General features: G+C 33.7%; 1 protein-coding gene across 1 annotated transcript; it reads left to right on the top strand.

The window, feature by feature from the left end:
* Positions 1-1,891: 1,891 nt before the first annotated feature.
* Positions 1,892-19,579, top strand: LOC133180509 (eppin-like). Its single transcript, XM_061315014.1, has 6 exons — positions 1,892-1,943; positions 5,179-5,365; positions 5,702-5,773; positions 6,246-6,368; positions 18,510-18,689; positions 19,409-19,579. The coding sequence occupies exons 1-6, from the start codon at positions 1,905-1,907 to the stop codon at positions 19,429-19,431; spliced, it is 624 nt and encodes a 207-aa protein (XP_061170998.1). The 5' UTR covers positions 1,892-1,904; the 3' UTR covers positions 19,432-19,579.
* The last annotated feature ends 1,108 nt before the right edge of the window (positions 19,580-20,687 follow it).

Here is a 20,687-nt window from a genome sequence, read left to right as displayed (position 1 = left end):
CCTTACGTTTAAGTGCAGACCTTTAAAGACATCCGTACACCCCATTAGTTTAAAGAAGGGCCACAACGCTCATCTGTGCTACCTGGGCTCTGTTATACTTCACAAGTTTGATTAAAATAAAAGTTTCTCTCTGTATTCCCATATTTTTTAACCTTATATTGAGGACGAAGAACGACAATAGAAAATACAACAGATATTTGCTTCTGTAATTGAAGTCTACCAAAATTCTCTTTTACGATATCTTTTTCTATGAATTCGTGTATAGCACGTATGCTTTAATTTTTTTTCTGTCTGAATAAATAACGTCTAAACATTACTTTTCGACTTGGAAATCCGTTTCACATTATAAAACACTTTGTACTAGTATCAAGCAGAAAATATGTTCTGATTTACTAATCTAATTATTATTACATTTGAAGTTTTACTTAAATAAAGCTATAGATTAATAAATTATACCATGTTTCTTTCTTGTAAATATTTTAACACTGATCCTCAGTTTTTCAATATATTGTATTTTAATTTTTGCAATTTGTCCAAGGCAAGTAATTGGGAAAGAGATATTTTTAAGCTAACGAGCAAAGTTCTCAGGTAAAGTTCAAATTTAAGCAAAGAACAAATAGTACATGTGCGAGATTAAGTAAAAACACATATAGAGAACATGCAAGTTGTCCAGTTGCCGTGTTTTGAATGACAAAGGCATGGTCACATTACAATAATCTTTCGAAATTACCTATGCAATCAAATAATTTAAACAATATTAGGTAAGCCACCTTTATAAAAAATTATGAAAAAATGGGGTCGGCAGGTTTGTTTGAATTTGTTTTAAAGGAAATTTCAATATCAACGCTGAATTTGTCGAAATATATTTTCTGGACTGCATAAAAAATAATTGGTACTTGGGGGGTGAAAGAAGGTTTTGAGTCCAGTCATTTTTAGCCAGTAGGTCGGGAGAGGGCAACCGAATTTTTTTTAAGATGGCCTAAAGTAAAATGTGTAAACAAAAAAATACAAATGAACCAAACTTACACCATAAGCTTGCAATTTCATTCCCAAAAGAAAATTCGCCAAAATACCGTAATATGATGCTACTACATGTACATTCTATTTTAAATCAGGTACCTACAAAGCAGGTGAAAGAATATTTTCTTTTAAATGCTTAATGAATCTCGGATTCTTAAATTCTATTGAAAAATGTCGTTGGCCAACAAAGCAACTTCATGGGATTTAAATAAAGGCTGTCAAAATCTAAACCTACCCATTTGATTGATTTTTTTCTACGTTGACAACTGCACAGCATTTCGAGTTTTTCACATAGATACTCGATATCGATTATTCTTATTCTTTAAAGTCATATTTAAATGTAAGTTTTAATGACTGAAATTTGTATATATAAATAACAATATACAGGCAATACTATCAAATTGAAAAGCATTATAAATTGAAAATATTTCAATCAATAAACCACTGTCTAAAGTGAATGATCTACAAGATATGATTTTTCATTTACAGATAGACTAAAAGCAGTTGAGAACCTTTTCGTTTAGAAATCATACAGAAACAACCCCAGGAACATTACTAATTACCTATTAAATCCCAGAAAGATTTAACGTTTATTCTAAAATTTAAGTAGCAAACGGGGTTTTTTTTTCGCAAAAATTCGTTATTTAATTTTTTTTCGTAAGTTGAGTGAAATAATGTTAAAATTTAGGAGAAAGTAAAACGCAATTAATACTAATGACATAGACCAGCATATAAGTTGAAAGAAAAAGAGTTAATTAATCAAAGAAAACAAGATTGATGTTTTCAAATTTGCATGTTTATCAGTTCAAGTAGTTGTATAAATATAAATAGCTGCATTAAGATTAACTGTATATTTTCCCAAACATTGATTCTTGATACAAAAAATGGAAAGAGGATTTATGACCTTGCTTTTATTTATAAGCGTAAGTACAATGTTATTGAAACTTAGGTTTCATTCAGTAAATTTATTCCCCTTCTAACTTTTAGTTAAACTAGAGGTACTGTGAGCACTGAGCTCACTAAATGATACCCCCGCCTCCCATATGATTATAATGGCAAAGTCCATGTTTTCCCCTGGGAGACCCGAAATAAGTGTCAGATCAAAACGTAAAATAGGAGGTGCACAATGGCATTATGTAACAAAGATTCTGTTAAGGCCATCATTAAAAATATCTTTGTTTCCCCTAACCCGACCCTAAAATCTCAAGTTGGGTAGGTAGGCAGGTAAATTTTTTTTTCCTGATAGCAGTTTTAAAAATGCATTGTATAATTTAATGGAATAATACCTTTATAAATAAGAACAGTAAAAAAGAAAGCGATTTGCAAACAGAATATCATACAATTATTGGCTGTTTAAAAGCAAAACTTTAAGGTAAAATAATTCACAACTATTATTCAATTGAATATTTTGAAATATTTCTCGCCAGTGTAAATTTATTTAAATCGAATAATGTATATTTAAAAAGACAAGATTCTCAGATACGCAAAGCCCAGACATCCGAGTATATTTTTCAAACCTACTATCAGCTTCCAGTGCTTAATGCAATGTACTTTTTCAAGGGCTTTAAGTTGTGCTATGGTTCTAGAGCATTTCGTTTTTGAGTCCTGAAGTAAGGAGTAATTCTAAGTCGCAGGTTCAATCCCAATGATCATGAGGGACATGGAGGCTTGTCCTTCAAACTGAACCGTAAAAACTTAGGTCCAGTGTCACAGTAGATGCTGACACGTAAAAGATCCCTCACTGCTCAATGACCCAGTTCAAGTCTATATTTGGAGCCCTTCTCTAGCTCCTGACAAATGTTAAAATGTTGTCGTTCCAACAATTCTCAAAGGAATTTAAAGCAAAGAAACAACCAAACTTCAAGGGCCTTATTAAAGAAAAATACACTGGATGTCTCAGGAAGCTGTATCATAATTTCAAAATATTAGGAAAGAGTATGTAAACAGTATTGAACCAAACCATATCTAAAATGCTACACACAATTTCAAAGTCACGAAGTTTAACACATGAATTGAGGCGTGAAGAAAGGACGTCTGAATTATATTCATCACGGATGAAATATCCAGATATATTTATTAGACCAAAACTCAAATTTAATAAAAAGCAGTGGAATTGATTGATGTGTTTGAAATTGATTGATGTGTTCACAAGGAAGCCCCCCCCCCCCCCCTTGCTCACGAGGCAGGCCTGACCATAAACTACGTACCATAATTTTAAGACAAGACAGAGTGTAGAATTCTAGTAAGCAAAAGGCATAAGGTTGATACCTCGCCGTTGTTTTATACCACCGTAAACGAAGTAACCGCTTGAAAATCGCAGTTAAACAATGTCGGTCGTTCTGATAAAACAGATTTTGATGAAATTGTATTTCATAAAAGTTGATAAACAATAAAAAAAAATATTTGAATAATCTTATTAAAAAAACATTTCAGTCGGCGAGATTTAATTGGGTCGGTCGCGTTAGGGGAAACAAAGATATTTTTTATTTTGGCCTAAAGTCTCATTAAATTTCATTCAGTGGTATAAGACGAGTTGCGGATTAGAGATATGTACCCCAAAGCGTAACAGACGGACGGACGAACAGACAGACGGACGGAAGAACGGACACCCCGATCACTATATACCCTCCCACCTTTCAAGCGGGGGGTATTAAAAAACGTTATATTTAAATCCATTTAACCGTCACGGTAGCTCAGTCGGTAGAGCGCTCGCTCCGTGATTGGATTGATTGTATGTTGTTTAAAGTCCAATTCGAGAATTTTTCACGCGTATAGAGACGTCACCATATACCGGTGAAGGGCTTCAAATTTTGATTTTTACTCGGCACTCAGGGCCATTGATTGATTGATTGTATATTGTTTTACGTCCCATTCGAGAATTTTTCACTCATATAGAGACGTCACCATATACCGGTGAAGGGCTTCAAATTTTGACCTTTACTCGGCACTCAGGGCCATTGAGCAGTGAGGGATCTTTATCGTGCCAACGCCTGCCGTGACACGGGGCCTCGATTTTTAAGGTCTCATCCGAAGGACCCGCAACTTTCACTTCAAAGTGCCGAGCGCATGGCGAAGGAACAGTTGCTACCCATTTTTTATCGACCTAGGTCAGTCGCGGCCGAGATTCAAACTCACGACCTCCCGATCACGGAGCGAGCGCTCTACCGCCTGAGCTACCGTGAACGGTCCGTGATTGGAAGGTCCTGAGTTCGCATCTCGGCTTAAAAAAAAAATATATATTTTTTTGTAAAATGATACCTCGTTATATCAAAGGAAGTGAGGTAAATGGCTTGGATTGGGTTTAATCTTTACAAAAAAGCCTATAGATTTCCGGTCCCTTCGATGACTTTAGGCTACGGGCAAATAGTCATCCGTTTCTCATGTATCATTTGTAGACATAGGAGGAATCTTCTCAAGGAAATAATGAACATGTAGTATGGTTTTCCTCCACGATTTTTTTTTTCGTTTTCATCTCGAAATGTTAGTTGATATTATCATTGTAATCGTAATTTATGTTTACATTTCCCTCTTGATGTTAAATCTTAGAATGAAAGCGCAAATTAGAAAAAAAAATACATTAGACGGTTCAGGGCCACCTCCGCCAAAAAATTGCTTTAATGATCAAAATTAGCTTTTAAGCACTTTAGAGCCAAAGACTCAGAAACTTACTTTGAATTTCATGTCTATCTGAACAAGTGTGTTTTGTCTCAGCTTGTTTGTTGGGGTGCAAACTTTATACCTGTATTCGGTCCTGAATGCCTTTGATTTGTGAGGGATCCCTTTCCTGCCTGCATCTGCTGCGACACATGACCTTTATTTACACGATTTCATCCGAAGGCCCGATCTCCACGTCCCGCATACAAACTAATCAATGAACATTTATAGTTTAATAAACTATTTCTAGGAAATTCTTCTCTCATTTACATCAATTGATATGTAAAGATGAATATTTCCTTTAATTGAATTGATCTTTAAAAATTGACCACACTTTAATGGATGAAGGCAAGTGACCCTGACCCATGTTCCTTGACCACACTAGTTAGTTTAAACTTTATTTCATTTAAATTATACGTCATATGTACACAATAAATAATACACACAGGATTCGGAAACAAGTTGTTACAACTTATATTAATCCGTTTCCTTTTTATTTGACAGTCATGTGGGCAGTTTATGCCTAATAAGATTGAACTACCAGGACTACCCCGCTCGCCCATTCGCTTGCCTTTTCCCTTCCCTAACTCTCTTACAAAGCCAGGAAGATGTCCTGAATCTAACGGAGTAGCACAATGTGAATGTACCAGACGGGACGTTCTTTGTGTGGTAGACCGTAGTTGTCCAGGAAGTGAGTACTAAAAAAACACGTCAATGTAACTATAAATATTGTACAGAATTGTCATTTAGAAATTGTTTCGGAATGTAACTTTGAATATTTTAGAGAAATGTCATGTTGGAATTGAATAACAGAACTATTTATCTACAATATATTATAATACATAACCTAATGACCTTGCCCCATCATGTAGTGATCGCCATCCTAAACACTGACTGTCTACATCTTTGTCAGGCAGAAAATACAATTTTTTTAAAGGATAAACTGTAAATGAATGATGGAACAAAAAAGGAGCAGGTGGAGGGGAATTATCCATGTGAATCTTATTTCATTGATTTTTTTGTGTAGACCAAAAATGTTGTTCGCTTGGATGTGCCTGTAGACGTGAGTGTGTAACGCCAGTGGTGGAACAAAAGAAAGGTAAAATTATCATAACAATGGTAAGAAATCGAAAAATAAAATATCCATTTTTTAATTAGTTAAACTTTATGTTCCTAATAGGTCAGACTTATTCATTAATTTATTAAATTTGGAGCAAGGGAAATACTTTTCCTTTTATTTCATTAAGTAAAAATATCACAGAATAGCATTATTACACACATATAAAACAAAACAGATAGGGGAAAACAGACATTATCTAAGCACTATACTACCTGATGAAGATCTATATGTATTTGGGCATATATTAATATATATATTTCGTGACATACAGATGATAAGTATAATTGAGGATAGTCCATAAAAGTTTTTTTAAAGCGTATTTTCAATGGAGTGCTTAAATTACAATTAACTTATTAACGAAACAAAATTAGAAAACAAAACCAAACCAAAAATACATAGAAGTTAATGCAATGCATTGCAATATTATTTTTTAAAACCATTTTGTATTTAGGATGCAGGCACAATGGTAAATTTTACAACGTGGGTGATACCTTTCTCGATATTGATGGCTGCAGTAGATGTACCTGTGGAATTACTGGCAGTATAGGGTGCTTAAGGAAAACATGTGTTGAACGTAAGTACAAATTCCAGAATAAATTCCGATTATCATGAAAAAAATACTTCCAGAGCAGAATTGTTTGTGATCTTTAAGAGCCCTCTTCTGGGGATGATCGAACACAAAACCAACGAACTCCGAACCCGATTGACACAACTCAATATTCACATAAAAAAGAGCAACAACCTTAAAATACAGAATCTTATGTGGGTGTGGGGTTGTTTTGTTAGGTCTTTCCACATTTCTGTGGAAAGACCTATTGATTTTCTTCTGTTTATTAGGGCTTTCCACCTTTCTGTGGAAAGACCTCTTGAAATGCTTCTGTTTATTATGATTAGGTCTTTCCACCTTTCTGTGGAAAGACCTCTTGAAATGCTTCTGTTTATTAGGTCTTTCCACCTTTCTGTGCAAAGACCTATTGATTTTCTTCTGTTTATTATTATTATTATTATTATTATTATTATTATTATTCTTCCGCTGATTTTTTGTTTCGATGTTTATCGAAAAGATTATTCGTTGACCGTAAAGGTCATAAAAAGTTAGGAACAAATTTGACCCAACGCGTATAACCTATGACCCCTTTCGCAGTTATTGCCCCTTTTGATAGAAACCTTGTTATCGCTACTCCTCCGAAACCATAAACCGTAGAGGTACGGAACCTTCACAAATGACTTCGACTAATTGAGGGGACTCTTCAATCTTTTCATTGCGAAAGTATTCGTCAACCCCTTTTATGAGTTATTGCCCCTGAAAGTTTTTGATGTTTACAAATAATTAAAAATTTTCAAAACAATAAGTTATAGAGACATGGGACCAACTGAATAAGATTCAATGACCTTTGACCATATAATATATGCAAAGGTCAAAGGTCAAGGTCATTCAAAATATGAGAAATTAAGCTGTTTTTATATCTCTTTTATCTTTCAACATATACTAAACATCTTTGCATCATTAATATGTCCTCTTAAAACTATTTCAAAGATTTCATACTTGTCCCCTAAGATTTACTCCTTTAAAAGTTATTGCCTCTTTTACTGAAAACCTTGTTATCGCTACTCCTCCAAAACCGTAAACTGTAGAGGCACAAAACCTTCACTAATGTCTTCAGGATCTTTAGATACAACTTCAATCTATTCGGTGCAAAGTATCCGATGACCCCTTATATGAGTTATCGCCCTTTAACATCTTTGCGCTTACTATTGAACCTTATAACTTTAAAACTAAAAGTCGTAGAAGCATGGGGTCAAATGCTGTGACCCTTGACCTTCAATTTGTGCTAAAGGTCAAAGGTCAAGGTCATTTCAAAATTTTGAACATTTTCATTTTTTCTATCTTTCAAGCCATTTATGGATTCTTTTGGTATAAAAATTAACTTTAGAGAGTAAAATGTGAAAAATATATGAAATTTAAAGAAGGTGGAAAGACCTCTAATTGTTCGAGAACAATTAGTTTACTAGTTATTATTATTATTATTATTTTTCCGCAACGGCCTTTTGAACCGAAAGACTTATCGAAAAACTTTATAGTTCATGATACTCGACATCAAAAGTTATTTCGAAAAACTACCCAACGAGTATGACCTATGACCCCTTTCGGAGTTCTTGCCCCTTGTACGAAAAACCTTGTTATCGCTTTTTGATGTTTACAAATAATTAAAAATTTTCAAAATGATAAGTCATAGAGACATGGGACCAACTGCATAAGATTCATTGACCTTTGACCTTAAGATATATACAAAGGTCAAAGGTCAGGTCATTCCAAAATGAGAAATTAAGCTCTTTTTACAGCTCTGCATCCTTAATATGTACTCTTAAATCTATTTCAAAGATTTAAATCTTGTCCCTTAAGCTTGACCCCTTTGAAAGTTATTGCCCCTTGTGCGAAAAACCTTGTTATTGCTACTCCTCTGAAACCGTAGACACTAGAGACATCAACCCTTCACTAATGTCTTCAGACACAACTTCACTCTATCAGTGCGAAAGGATCCAATGACCCCTTATATGAGTTATCGCCCTTTAACTTCTTTGTGTATACTATTAAACCTTATAACTTTAAAACTAAAAGTTGTAGAAACATGAGACCAATTGCAATGTGACTCTTGACCTTTGACCTTGAAGATCTGTTCAAGGTCAAAGGTCAAGGTCACTTAATTTTTTTTTTAATTTCATTTTTCTAAACTTTGAAACCATTTCTAGTTTCTTTTTATTTGAAATTAAATTATAAAAGGTAAATATGGGGAACAAAATTAAAGAAGGTGGAAAGACCTCTAATTGTTCTGTGAACAATTAGTCTACTAGTTATTATTCTTCTTCTTATTATTTTTCTTCCGCTGATTTTTGGTTTCGACATTTATCGAAAATATTTTTTGTTCCTCGTAAAGGGCATGAAAAATTATGAACAAATTTGACCCAACGGATATAACCTATGACCCCTTTCGCAGTTATTGCCCCTTTCGCTAGAAACCTTGTTATCGCTACTCCATCGAAACCGTAAACCGTAGAGGTACGAAACCTTCATCAATGTCTTCGACTAACTAAGTACTTCCTTCAATGTATTCATTGCGAAAGTATTCGTTGACCCCTTTTATGAGTTACTGCCCCTGAAAGTTTTTGAAGTTTACAAATAATAAAAAATTTTTCAAAACGATAAATTGTAGAGACATGAAACCAAATGGATTAGATTCTTTGACCTTAGACCTTGAAGTTTATGTCAAGGTCAAAGGTCAAGGTCATTCCAAATATGAGAAATAAAGCTCTTTTTATAGCTCTTTTGTCTTTCAACATATACAGTATATCTTAACATCTTTAATATGTACTTTTAAAACTATTTCAATCTTGTCCCCTAAGCTTAACCCTTTTAAAAGTTATTGCCCCTTGTGCGAAAAACATTGTTATCGCTACTCCTCTGAAACCGTAAACCGCAGAGACACGAAACCTTCACTAATGTATTCAGGATCTTTAGACACAACTTCAATCTTTTCAGTGCGAAAGTATCCAGTGACCCCTTATATGAGTTATCGCCCTTTAACGTCTTTGCGCTTACTAGTAAACATTATATCTTTAAAACCAAAAGTCGTAGAAGTATGGGGTTAATTGCAATGTGATCCTTGACCTTTGACCTGCAATATTTGTTCAATGTCAAAGGTCAAGGTCATTTCAACACTTTTAAAATGTTTATTTTTTTCCATCTCTCAAGCCATTTCTGGTTCCTTTTGTAAAAAAATAAACAGTAGAGAGTTCAATGTGAAGAATATATGAAATTTAAAGGTGGAAAGACCTCTTATTGTTCGAGAACAATTAGTCTACTAGTTTCATTTTTTTTTTGTTTATTGTTTGTTTTTGTTGTTGTTTTTTCTTGGTTTAATTTTTTTTCTGTGATTAAAAAATATAATTTATCAGAAATAAATTAATGATAATAAATAAATAAGTAAGTTAGATAAATGACAAAAATTCAATTCAGCAAGGCAATAACGCAGCTAGGTTAAGGACTCCCATATATAAGTCAGCTTATGCAGAGGTTCTGTTAAATCAATACAAATGAATCTCGATAAATAAACATTAAAGGTTCTTTTTAACACACACTCAAATACCTTCGTTTCTCATAAATATTGTAAAGATAAATGGATGTGCAACTTACCTTGCCATAATAGCACTTAGCGAATGTAGAATAAAAGCCAGCTTGATCTAGCTGTTCTTACTGAGATGACGTCATTTCTTAGTTTGACACGCACTTTCTCTGTACTTGAGGTGTGTGCACGTAGATCAAGCTATTATCGTATTTTGTAAAGATATAATTAAATACGAAACAAGCGTAATCGGACCAAAAAGAAGACATATTCTGAGACATATTCTGAAATATATTACTCCACATTTTATTGTCAAACTAAATTGATAATATGTAAACTTTAAAGGAGCACGTTTGTTGCCTCAGGGAGCACGTTTGTACAGTAACGTGCTAGATTTACGGGTCAAGCCCCTCAAAAACATCAAAAGTTCAACAAAATCCGTTTCACTATAAATTCTGAATTTTTAAACTCGTGTAGCTATTATTCCTACAATTCGGAAAAGCTCTGGGAGCTGGTTGTGCATTGTTTATTTATCATATGGAGAAATGGTGTTCATTCTGCTCATTTGCATAGCGGCCATATTGGAGCTATAATGGCGTTAATTTCCGTAAAGGTTTATATAGAGAAAATACAAAAAAATCGGAAATTTTCACATGCTAATTATTTCGGATAAAGTTCTTCCGCCGATGGTTTGGTTTTTCCTTATATCTTCTTCCGGAAATGACATGTTTGTTGTTATGAAGATGAAAGTTGCCACCGCCTTTTCGATATGAAAATTCCAAGCGAGAGTTTATTGCTTTATTAAAGGAAATGGAGCAGAATTGGCGTTTGTATCATATTTGCTGATGAAATGTAAGTGTTTATTGTAAGTTGTCACAGTTCTTCCGCCGATTATTAGGTGCAGAAGAAAATCAATTTTTACAATATACAGACCATTTATCAGTTTGTTAGAGGGGACGACCGCCTTTTAGATTTAAAAACGGCAATTTCGTTCATCAGTTTGACCTGCATTGTATAGGCCTATATAGAACGGTATCATTGATGATGTAAACGTCAAATTTCTACATTTTCGTATAACTCTTAATTAAGCTTAAAGAAAAAAAAAATAAAATGAACATAGCTCCATTTAATATCAAAATAAAACTAGGAAATACGAGTGTATGGACAGCTATACAACAGAGCGGCGAGGTCGAAAAAGGGGTGGGGGGGGGATGATTTTTGTACTTGATGGAAATCAAGGTTAGCTCGTTGTAATTAAAAAAAAAATTATTGATGATACATGTACATAATTGAGGCTACGGTGCCAGAAGGCCTATAGTAAGAAATTGTAAAATATCCCTTTTAAAAGAAATTCCTTGTGTGAGTTAACATTGCCATTTAATATTATGCAATTATCTTGTTTGGTTACATTTGCCAAAGGCAGTGGGAGAAGCTGGGTTAAATTGAAAATAATAAGTTGTACTGATTAATTTCAAGTTGAATTTTTTTTTAAATAAATTTTTTAGGTGCAATGTAGAAAAAAAGTCGGGCACGTAGGATACGGCGATGTTGAAGGGGGGGGGGGGGTAGGGGCATAATAATGAAAAAAAAGTGACGACTTACCTGAAAAAAATCTTTCTCTGGTCAATAAAAAAAAAGAACTCCAAATTTTGAAGGTGCAACCAGACCTTGTATGAATATATTTGCATGCTAAATTAACAGTAAAAACTAAAGTTTAGGGAAAAAAAGGAAATCCTTATGTTCACCTGAAAGGTCACGTATACAGGTGAATGTAAGGTAGATTTTTTCTACATGGTAGGATCTCAGCCAATAAGAGAGCTAGGAATTATTCAATCATATAATAATGAAAATCAACAACCTTGATTAAATATGTTTTTTAATGGGTTATTTATGTACAAGTATATATATAATTTTCCTGAATAATCAGACACTAAAACAGTCTTAATTTACAAATTTAATTGAAAACTTTCAATCAATGTTTACTTAATGCATTGTGTACAATTTTACAATTGTAGAATCATATGGGCATTGGCATCTCTGTACAATTACAAACGCAATAATATACCCAGTTGCATAATATAAATATAATTATTGCAACGTGAAATATTAGTTTTGACTGAATTATGCAAATAACAAATACAATTTCATTTCTGCTATTAAGCATTGACGGGGCTAGAATCATTAGCGACTTTAAGTCCAATGCATTTTATTTTGTAATCTTGGAAATTTCACTTCTTTCCACATTGCCAAAAGTGTGTGTTGTATTTTCTATAAATTCGTTTATTTCGTTCACACCTGATTTTGTGTTTCCTAAATCTGACCCGAAGAGATTCGGCCGTTGGATCGTGTTTGTTGGACTTTCTATGATAAATCATTTTGATGTCATCGTTACGTTTTTCTACCCCTTGTCCTGTAAATTGTTTGATCCCATTGAATTTTTTCATTAAGAAGGGAACATGGTATACCATGATGAGCATATAGGATGTAATATTTTTATTGTCAAACCCCTCTAGAAGTGAACACATGGATTTGAAATCTACAACCCATTGCTTGGCTAACCCAGAGAATTGCTGGACCATATCGGGACTGGGGGGACCACGAAATTATAACACTATATAGATTTCGAAAGTCACCCCAAAGGCTTCCCAATTTTTCCCGTGCAAGTTGGGGAACTCCTTCACAGATAAGGATTTTGTTATGCAACTGCGATAACAATTTTTTCATGTCTGATCCTGTGAGGCTCGTCCATTCTAAATTTTTTTTATGGCGGAATCCCCTTTCCCATCTTTAACAGTGTTCTCCCAAACAGAGAAGGACACATCGCATTTTCGAATCATATCTACCACGGAATTTAAGTGTTTTGTCGATTTTGAACTTCTTCCTAAATTCATACATTGATCTAAATTTATTGAGTTTTCGATTAAATTTCTGACGAGGACGTCGACTATCCTCATCATCAAGTGAAGTTCATCGATTATGACATGATCTAAATCGATATCGAGGAGAGGGGGGTGAACTTATCCAAAATTGAACTTTCCTTTTTTAGACAAATCATGCATTTCATTGATTGACTTTTTCAATTTTCCCGTGTGGTAGAAATCCTCATCTTTTGACATGTCACAGCGATCGCATTTTTCAATTTTACAATAGATGCATGAAAACTTAGAATTTGCTGCATTCATTCCAATCACTGTTAATAAAAACTTCATGTCCCCGCCTAAGAAAAACTCTAACATGTAATTCTTCCCTGTTAAACACGACTCGTATGGTACAAAACTTTCGTTTGTTTTTGTGCGTAATAATTTGTTGATGTCACAAAAAATTTCCGAAAACGAATCTTTAATTGATATGAAATTTTCTTTAGCGTCAAAAATAGCAATTGTGACTTGTCCGTGTACGGACATCACCTCTTCACCCCTATTTAGCAAAGCTAAAGAAAGGACTAAAAAGTTAGAGACTCTGGACATTTTGGCTCCATCAGCTGCAATTTTTATCTGAACAACTGGTGGGTTGCTCGTATTTTGTTCATGTATACTTTTTTCTAACAACTGATCAAGTGTTTCAAGAAAATTGAGTTGGGCACCAGAGGGCTCGTCGGGTGTTTTAGATATTTTACACATGTCATTGGTATTTTGACGACATTGTTTTACGAGATATGACCTAATTAATCCATCACTTTGCACGGCAATCTCGTGACAAGCCTCGTCTGAGACTCCAAAGGAGTCTAGGATAAAAAGGAGATTTTTGACCTTTTCTTTCTCTGTATCAGAGAGGGATTCATATGAACTGCACGAAGTTTTAGGTTTTCAACAAGGTCGTACGTTTTGTCATGTTTATCAGCAACTTTCATCTCTTTCAGCTCTAAACCAAAAGACTGTGCAAACCACAGAGCTTTATGTACCCTTTGCTTGAAAATATTTAATTTATTATAAGTACCATTCCTACTTTTATGTTCACCAACTTGTTTCCCCTTGTTTTCAAAGGGATCTTTAATATGATTCTCAATATACTGATTCAAGGCGGAGTTCGCCCTTTCAAATTGATCAATAATAGCCTCTTGTTGTTCACATTTTAGAAGGCTGTTGTTGAGCTCCTGTTGTACCGAGTGAAGCTCTCTGTAAAGGTCGGCCACTAGAGTTCATTAGAGTTCACTTCGACATTTCTGATGTCCTCTTGGGACATTATTTCATCCCTATAAACATGAAATCTCATGTTCTTACTCACTTCATTTTCTTCATTCCTCCCCCCTTTCGACCTCATTGACTTAACTTTGTTTTTCTTTTTTCTGACTAAGTTCTGAAACCTATTTTCAAAATTTATGCTATTCTTTTTTATTGGACATATGCTTGATTTCAAGTTTGCGTTAATAATCTCTGCATAACTTGTTTTTTCTTTCTCAAAAATATCAGAAACCTTCAATACGGCATTTTGCTTTAAAAGCAATATATATCCTGTTTTGTCTTTAATTGTATTTCGAATTTAGTCCACTGAAGCATCCATGTTCTGTTGTTACATCTATGACCCATTTGCCATTTTCTCTTTTGTTCTCAAAATCTTTTAAGGGTTGGTTTTGTATAATCTAAAAAATAATAGTAATAAAAAAATCAACGAAAATTTTTGCAAATCTTTCTGTGCAAATTTCAACTTTCCAGAACTCTAGTGATCTTCTTGGAGCATAAACCATTTTTCCACTAACTTTTATAAAATGTTTCTTGCTCCATTTTAATATCGGATTAATGTATATAGGGAAACGGATCCGCCTACCCTCTCCATGTTTTGAATAGATCAGTTGATCCCAGTCGTCAGCAAATTTGAAGAGGGAGAAATCTTCCTTCTTGTAAAGGTAATCTTTGCGAGATGCACCGAATAGTTTACGGTGTACTGATGCAGGGATCTCAAGGTAGAAATGAGATCCCGTTCGTCGTGAGTCTCTGTTCTATAGCTGTACGGAATCTGTCGCTGATGTCCTGTACCTCCTCAGATAATAGGGTAAACACAGAGTCCTTGTATTTTCTAAGAAGAAGGGGAGGGATGTGGGATTCTGGCTCCCAGGTGTTCTCATAGGATGAATATCCTGCCCATGTTATGAGGTATTCGGCAGCCTATTAATTGAAATTTATTTAAAATGTATAATTTTTTTCTTTTTTAAAAATTCAAATATTTAGGAAAACAACACACACCTTTAAAATTTAAAGAAGTACATGAAAATTCTGCAAGTATCAATTTAACTACATGTATATATTTTCAGTTTATATATTTTTGATGCAGGATAATTAAATTCATTTAGCGAGAAAAAGAAGTTGTCCAATTGTTTCGTGTTTAACGTAATAATGACCCTCATGCAGCATACATGAAATGCCAAGTATACTAAATTTTGAATATTTTAAAAACTTCAGTGTAGAGTCATTGGTGGCTTATTTTTGTGCCCCAGCATATCAGTTTATTTTAAAATTTCTTCACTTGAAAAATAAAAAGTCGAAGTCAGTCATGATAAAGCGTACTCGGGAATTTTTTTAAGGGGGGGGGGGTGAAAAAAAATAAATCAACATTTTGGCTATCCATCGATTTGACATATGTATGCATTCACTATTATTAAACAGTGACTACAATTTTGCTTCAATACTATTATAAGTACACAGAAGTGTAAGTATTTGAAGAATAACAAGTAAAATTGAACGGGGAAAGGGGGGGGGGGGCAATGTGCTATTGAAAGCGTGTCGGCATGCTACATGATCAAACTCAGTTGTATGTTCATTGAAGCATGTATATTTACTCACTATTTTCTCACTAACTTCTATGTCTGACATTTTTTGAATTTATTGCTAGGGGTATTGACATGTATCTTTGTTTGTTTATTTTTTTAATTTATTATCAGTATTGTAGATGAAAGTACCACTGTGTATGTCATGCAGGGTATCAATTTTTAAATGGTTTCATTAACGAGGTTCGCTCCTGTGCTTTTGAGCAGATTTTTATCTTAACCTATATTTAAAAAATTCTGCATAATGTTTTAATTCTTACAATAAATTTGGATTCTACAATGCCAATTCAACTATATTCAGTTAAAACTCCATGATTAGATTCCATACCAAAAGCATTAAGTGAGGAACTATATTTTGTGGCGGAAGGTTTTTTAGAAGAAAATGATCATTTTTTCTCTTTATAAGTATTTGAAGTATGTTAAGTTTGGATTCCTATTTTTACATGCAGTCCGCACACAGAATTATTTTGTGCAGTGAACTGTTTTATACTGGTCTTAAATTATATATTTAATACACTGTCATGAATTCTATCATCATATTTGACAAATAAAGCAAAGATATTGTGAAAATTAAGAAAAAAATAGCCCTAATTTAAGCTTAAAATTGGCACTATTTTAATATTATCTAAAAATTAACATCACAGACCCCCACTTTTAATTTTCTTTTATGAATATATAAGATACCTTTAACCATTCTTCTTAATTTCAGTAAAATGGCATTACTTTCAAATGATTTTTTTGCTTGTTAAATTGTTGATGCCAGAAAAATGAATTTTTTGAGTGCAAAAAGGTCAAATAATTGAACATGCGGAGTAATTTGAAAATTTTTTCGTTGTCACAAATTTTAATGTGTCTATTCAAGATGAAATAAGACTGTGTTTGTTCTCATAATTTATTTGAATATAAAATATTGGAGGAAAAACTTTGAAAATTGATTTATGTGTAAGACGTTTTTACAGTGCTAAAAGGTCAAACTAAATGCTCTGTAGCGCCAAAAGAAGCGCATTGACTCCTATTTTTTGTTTTGATTTTTAATTAAGCTGTGTGTAAATTCTAAAAATATACTTGATAAAAAATTCTCATTACTTTTGATGGCAGGATCCAACCTCCTTAAAATAATCGCTTGTTAACTATCACAAAAATTTATTGTTCATTACCAATGGGGACGGAAATAAGCCACAATAATCACTTCCCCCACCCATCAACCCCTACCGAATTTGCAAATTAGCGGAAAATAAAACTTTTTTCTATTGTTAGATTTACATGTACGTACATGTAGTATTTCTGGTAAAGGCTGTAGCAAAGTTTTAACCTTATAACCATGTTTCAGTTTTGTAGATATTATTATGATTGGACAAGGTCATGTATGCTACAATAATAATGGAGTCAGCAGTGAACTGCGTACATGTAGATGATCAACTTACGTGTCCTTTCCCCCGAAATGTTACTATTTTTTCTATGGCATAGGTTCCCGGTAGAGTTCTTGATTGCCGAGATGTAATGTGCCCTTCATTTAAATCATAATTCTCTACATTTTTTTTTTAAATTTATCTTTTTTCCTCTGGTAACCACTGGCATGAAAAAAAAGAGGGCTCGGTAGGGGAGATAATATTTTCAATCACGTGATATAAAGAGCGATAACTAGGATCTTATGAATATTAATGACACATGTCACGTGGAATCCATCTCATGAATAAATTAAACACCATTTCTCCATATGTGGAATGTAACATTATTCCAATGCGTTTGTTTGTTTGTTTGTTTGTTGTTTAACCTCCCTCTCGAGAATTTTTCACTCATAAGGAGACACCACCACTTGCCGGTGGAGAGCTGCAAATTTTGTCCTATACTCGGCACTTACGGCCATTGTGCAGTGAGGGATCTTTTTCGTGCCAGCACCTACTGCGACACGGGACCTCGGTTTATACGATCTCATCCGAAGGACCGGTCTCCACGTCCCACAGTGGGATTCGAACCCGCGACGTAAGGATCAACTCCTTACTCCGCGACTCTAGAGCAGACGCTCTAACCACTGCGCCACGCGGGCGACTATTCCAATGCGTATTACCTCTATGTCTGGAGTTCAAAGAAAAACGGCTAAATTTTTCACAATTCCCGAGCATGAGGAAGTTGCTCCCAACACTTTGTATATTGAGAAATTTGTCTCAAAGAAAACAGAATAAATTTATAGCGGAAAGATACCCGTCTATCGTTGAACTTTTACGATCTTTGTAGAAGTACAAATATGTTCTAATTTTAAACCTGTCACGTGACAAACAGCTGATGTAAGTGATGTCGCTTTGGCCGAACTCGGCAGAGACTCGACATATACAAGTGCAAACACCACATTTCACATTTATCAAAACTAATGGTGTTAAAAAATAGCAAGATTGTATTCATTTTCTCTATTATATTTTAAGGCGTATATTTCTTGGCCGTCCTTAACCTAGCTGCGAAATGTCATTAACATCGATGTTATCATTCTTTTCTTACGCACTCATTCAAACCCCCCTTTCCAATCCCTCTCTTTCGCACACACAAGGTATCGCGCTAAAATATCTCTTCCAACGTCGGTTGAAGAGGATAATTATCAATTGGAGGATGTAAATAATATAAGGAATCTATTTTGATGCACCAGATGCGCATTTGGACAAAATATCTCTTCAGCGATGCTCAGGCCGACGAAACGTTGTAAATCTGAAATATTGATAAAAAAGAACTTTTAAAGAGCTGAATAAAAAAAGGGGGGAAGTCAACTTGCTGGTAGATAATCATTTACAGATATCACGTGTTCAAGAGCAGTTGAACTAAGATCATATTTTCTTTAAATTAGCTCCAGCAATAGATATTTGCTCTTTGCCAAAAGTGGTTGGTCGATGCAATGGAAGCTTTTCGCGATGGTGGTACGACGAAGCTACTAACTTCTGCTTAAGTTTCACCTATAGCGGATGTCACGGAAATAAAAATAATTTCAGAACAAGGCAGGACTGTTTAAATAGCTGCAGAAAGAGAAGTAAGTTATTTTTCCCTTGCTTTTTAAGTCTTGGACACCTCTTACAACAATTCAATGATAAGTCAGCCCAAGATAAATAACTAATATTTACCATTTAAGGACATACGCAACGTACCTTACCTATACTGATAATTTTTCAAGATATTCTTAAGTTAGGATTATAGTGTCATCAGATGTTCGTAGACACAAAATCAGCATGCATTACCAGGGGTTTTGAAAAGATATCAATTGATGAAAATTCTTGTATAATTCAAAGAAAAATATACAAAAATTACTAAACATATATTCTAGATGTTTTGTTTATCCAAATTTATTTTAAAAGAAGTGTACAACAGCATATATAGACTTTAAAATGTAGCACACAGTTCCTTTAATTATCGGAACTCTTCAACTCCAGGGAAAAAGACAATATAGTTCAAACTACGTTGCGTATGTCCTTAAATGAATACAATGAAAGGCTAAAATTAAATTTACGCGTCATAGCTTTTTCATTTTACCTCAGTGCTTTCATTGGTCTATGTGAAAAAGCACACCGCCTAATGAATATTAAGAAACATTTCAATCAAAAATCTTCGCACTGAATTGAACCATTAGTAATGAAATTTACCAAAGCAAAACCCAAGTAATTAAATTTTCTTAATGAATCTGATAAGGCATGAGTTTTGCCATCTTAATTAATTACAAAAAAGTAAATGAAAAACACCTTTTTTCTCTTTCAGTTCGTCCTCCACGCCGTGGTTAAAAAAAGTTTCATCTCTGCCAGTCAGACTTTGTTTGTATTCATCCTTTGATCTACAATTTTTTTACGTATTGAATACACTTTACGACCAGTAACAAATAATTACCTTTACTGTTTATTTCGATGATCCTTTATTCTGCGTGAATACCAAATATATACCAGGTTATTACAAATTATAAAGCTTTGATTTTATATGGTAAATAGAAATTACTTACACAATAAAATGCTTTCTTTGCGCGAGTGATGTTATTTTTTCTCATTAACTGCGACATTAATTTTCATACTACTATCATACAAAGAAAGACATTTAATTGTTTACACCTATATCTGTATAAAAACTCATCTACATGTAAAGTAGGATGCAATGGATTAAATATTGTATTTTGATATGTACGTCATTGTACGTTTTATTAAGGGAAGAGCCACACTGCTAATGAAATCTGTACAGGTAATATGCTTAGCAGTGTAAACTGATTGATAAAGGACAATGGTTTCCTTAAAAAACAAAAGAGAAGATGTCCGTGGATGTTCATATATCAATTAAAATGTATGTTTTTGCGACATCTACAACTTTTCAATATAGCCATTTTTCACAACACATATCCATCGTTATCTGTCAATAGAATTTTAAGCTTTCTTTTAAAAAAAAGTTTATTCTGTAATTATATGTCATCCAAAGCGTTTGATAAGGGACACATACATTCAAGTATAAATTTAAAAAAGGTTCCCAATATATGAATAAACGACGCAAAATTAAGCCATCTTAAAAATAAAATGTTTGCCCTCTTCAGACCGACAGACTTAAAACAGCCCGACTCGTTTTTTTTTTTTTTTTACATTTAGGATAATTTTTTATTCCTTTAAAAGTTTTCTCATCCCTATAAAACTGTTTAATTTCATATTCAGAGGGCGGGGAGGGGGGTTAAGTACAAAAAAAACCCTTCCTGTCTTTAATTTTTTTATCCTCAGTCAGAAGAAGGCAAGCACACATTTTTTGACCACTTTTAATTAAAGATGGTTTTAATACAAAAATGGGGAGTATATAAGAGTCAATTGTAATATCAGTGTGTTTGCCATTAATAATATGTTTCTGTGACAAAATAAAGATGGTTTTTATGCAATGTTTAAAATCAATCATACCAGTAGCTCTTTTAACTTAACCTTTGGAGGGATATAACAAATAAAAGACAAAGCAGAACATTCATTTTAATTTATTTATCACAAAATAAGTCAGCAAACTAAATTTTGTAGACGATATT

This window comes from Saccostrea echinata, unplaced genomic scaffold (genome assembly GCF_033153115.1).
Source record: "Saccostrea echinata isolate AGI-Se365-2 ecotype Australia unplaced genomic scaffold, CSIRO_AGI_Sech_v1 ptg000006l, whole genome shotgun sequence".
NCBI lineage: Eukaryota > Metazoa > Mollusca > Bivalvia > Ostreida > Ostreidae > Saccostrea > Saccostrea echinata.
This window is presented reverse-complemented; position numbering and strand designations above follow the sequence as displayed.

What these genes read in the sequence shown, in the direction of transcription:
- LOC133180509 (XM_061315014.1), top strand. Translation starts at nt 1,905, where the DNA reads ATGGAAAGAGGATTTATGACCTTGCTTTTATTTATAAGC. An exon ending in AGTGGTGGAACAAAAGAAAG is followed by an intron (nt 5,774 to 6,245) that starts GTAAAATTATCA and finishes TTTTGTATTTAG; the next exon opens with GATGCAGGCACAATGGTAAA. An exon ending in AAGGAAAACATGTGTTGAAC is followed by an intron (nt 6,369 to 18,509) that starts GTAAGTACAAAT and finishes TCTTTAAATTAG; the next exon opens with CTCCAGCAATAGATATTTGC.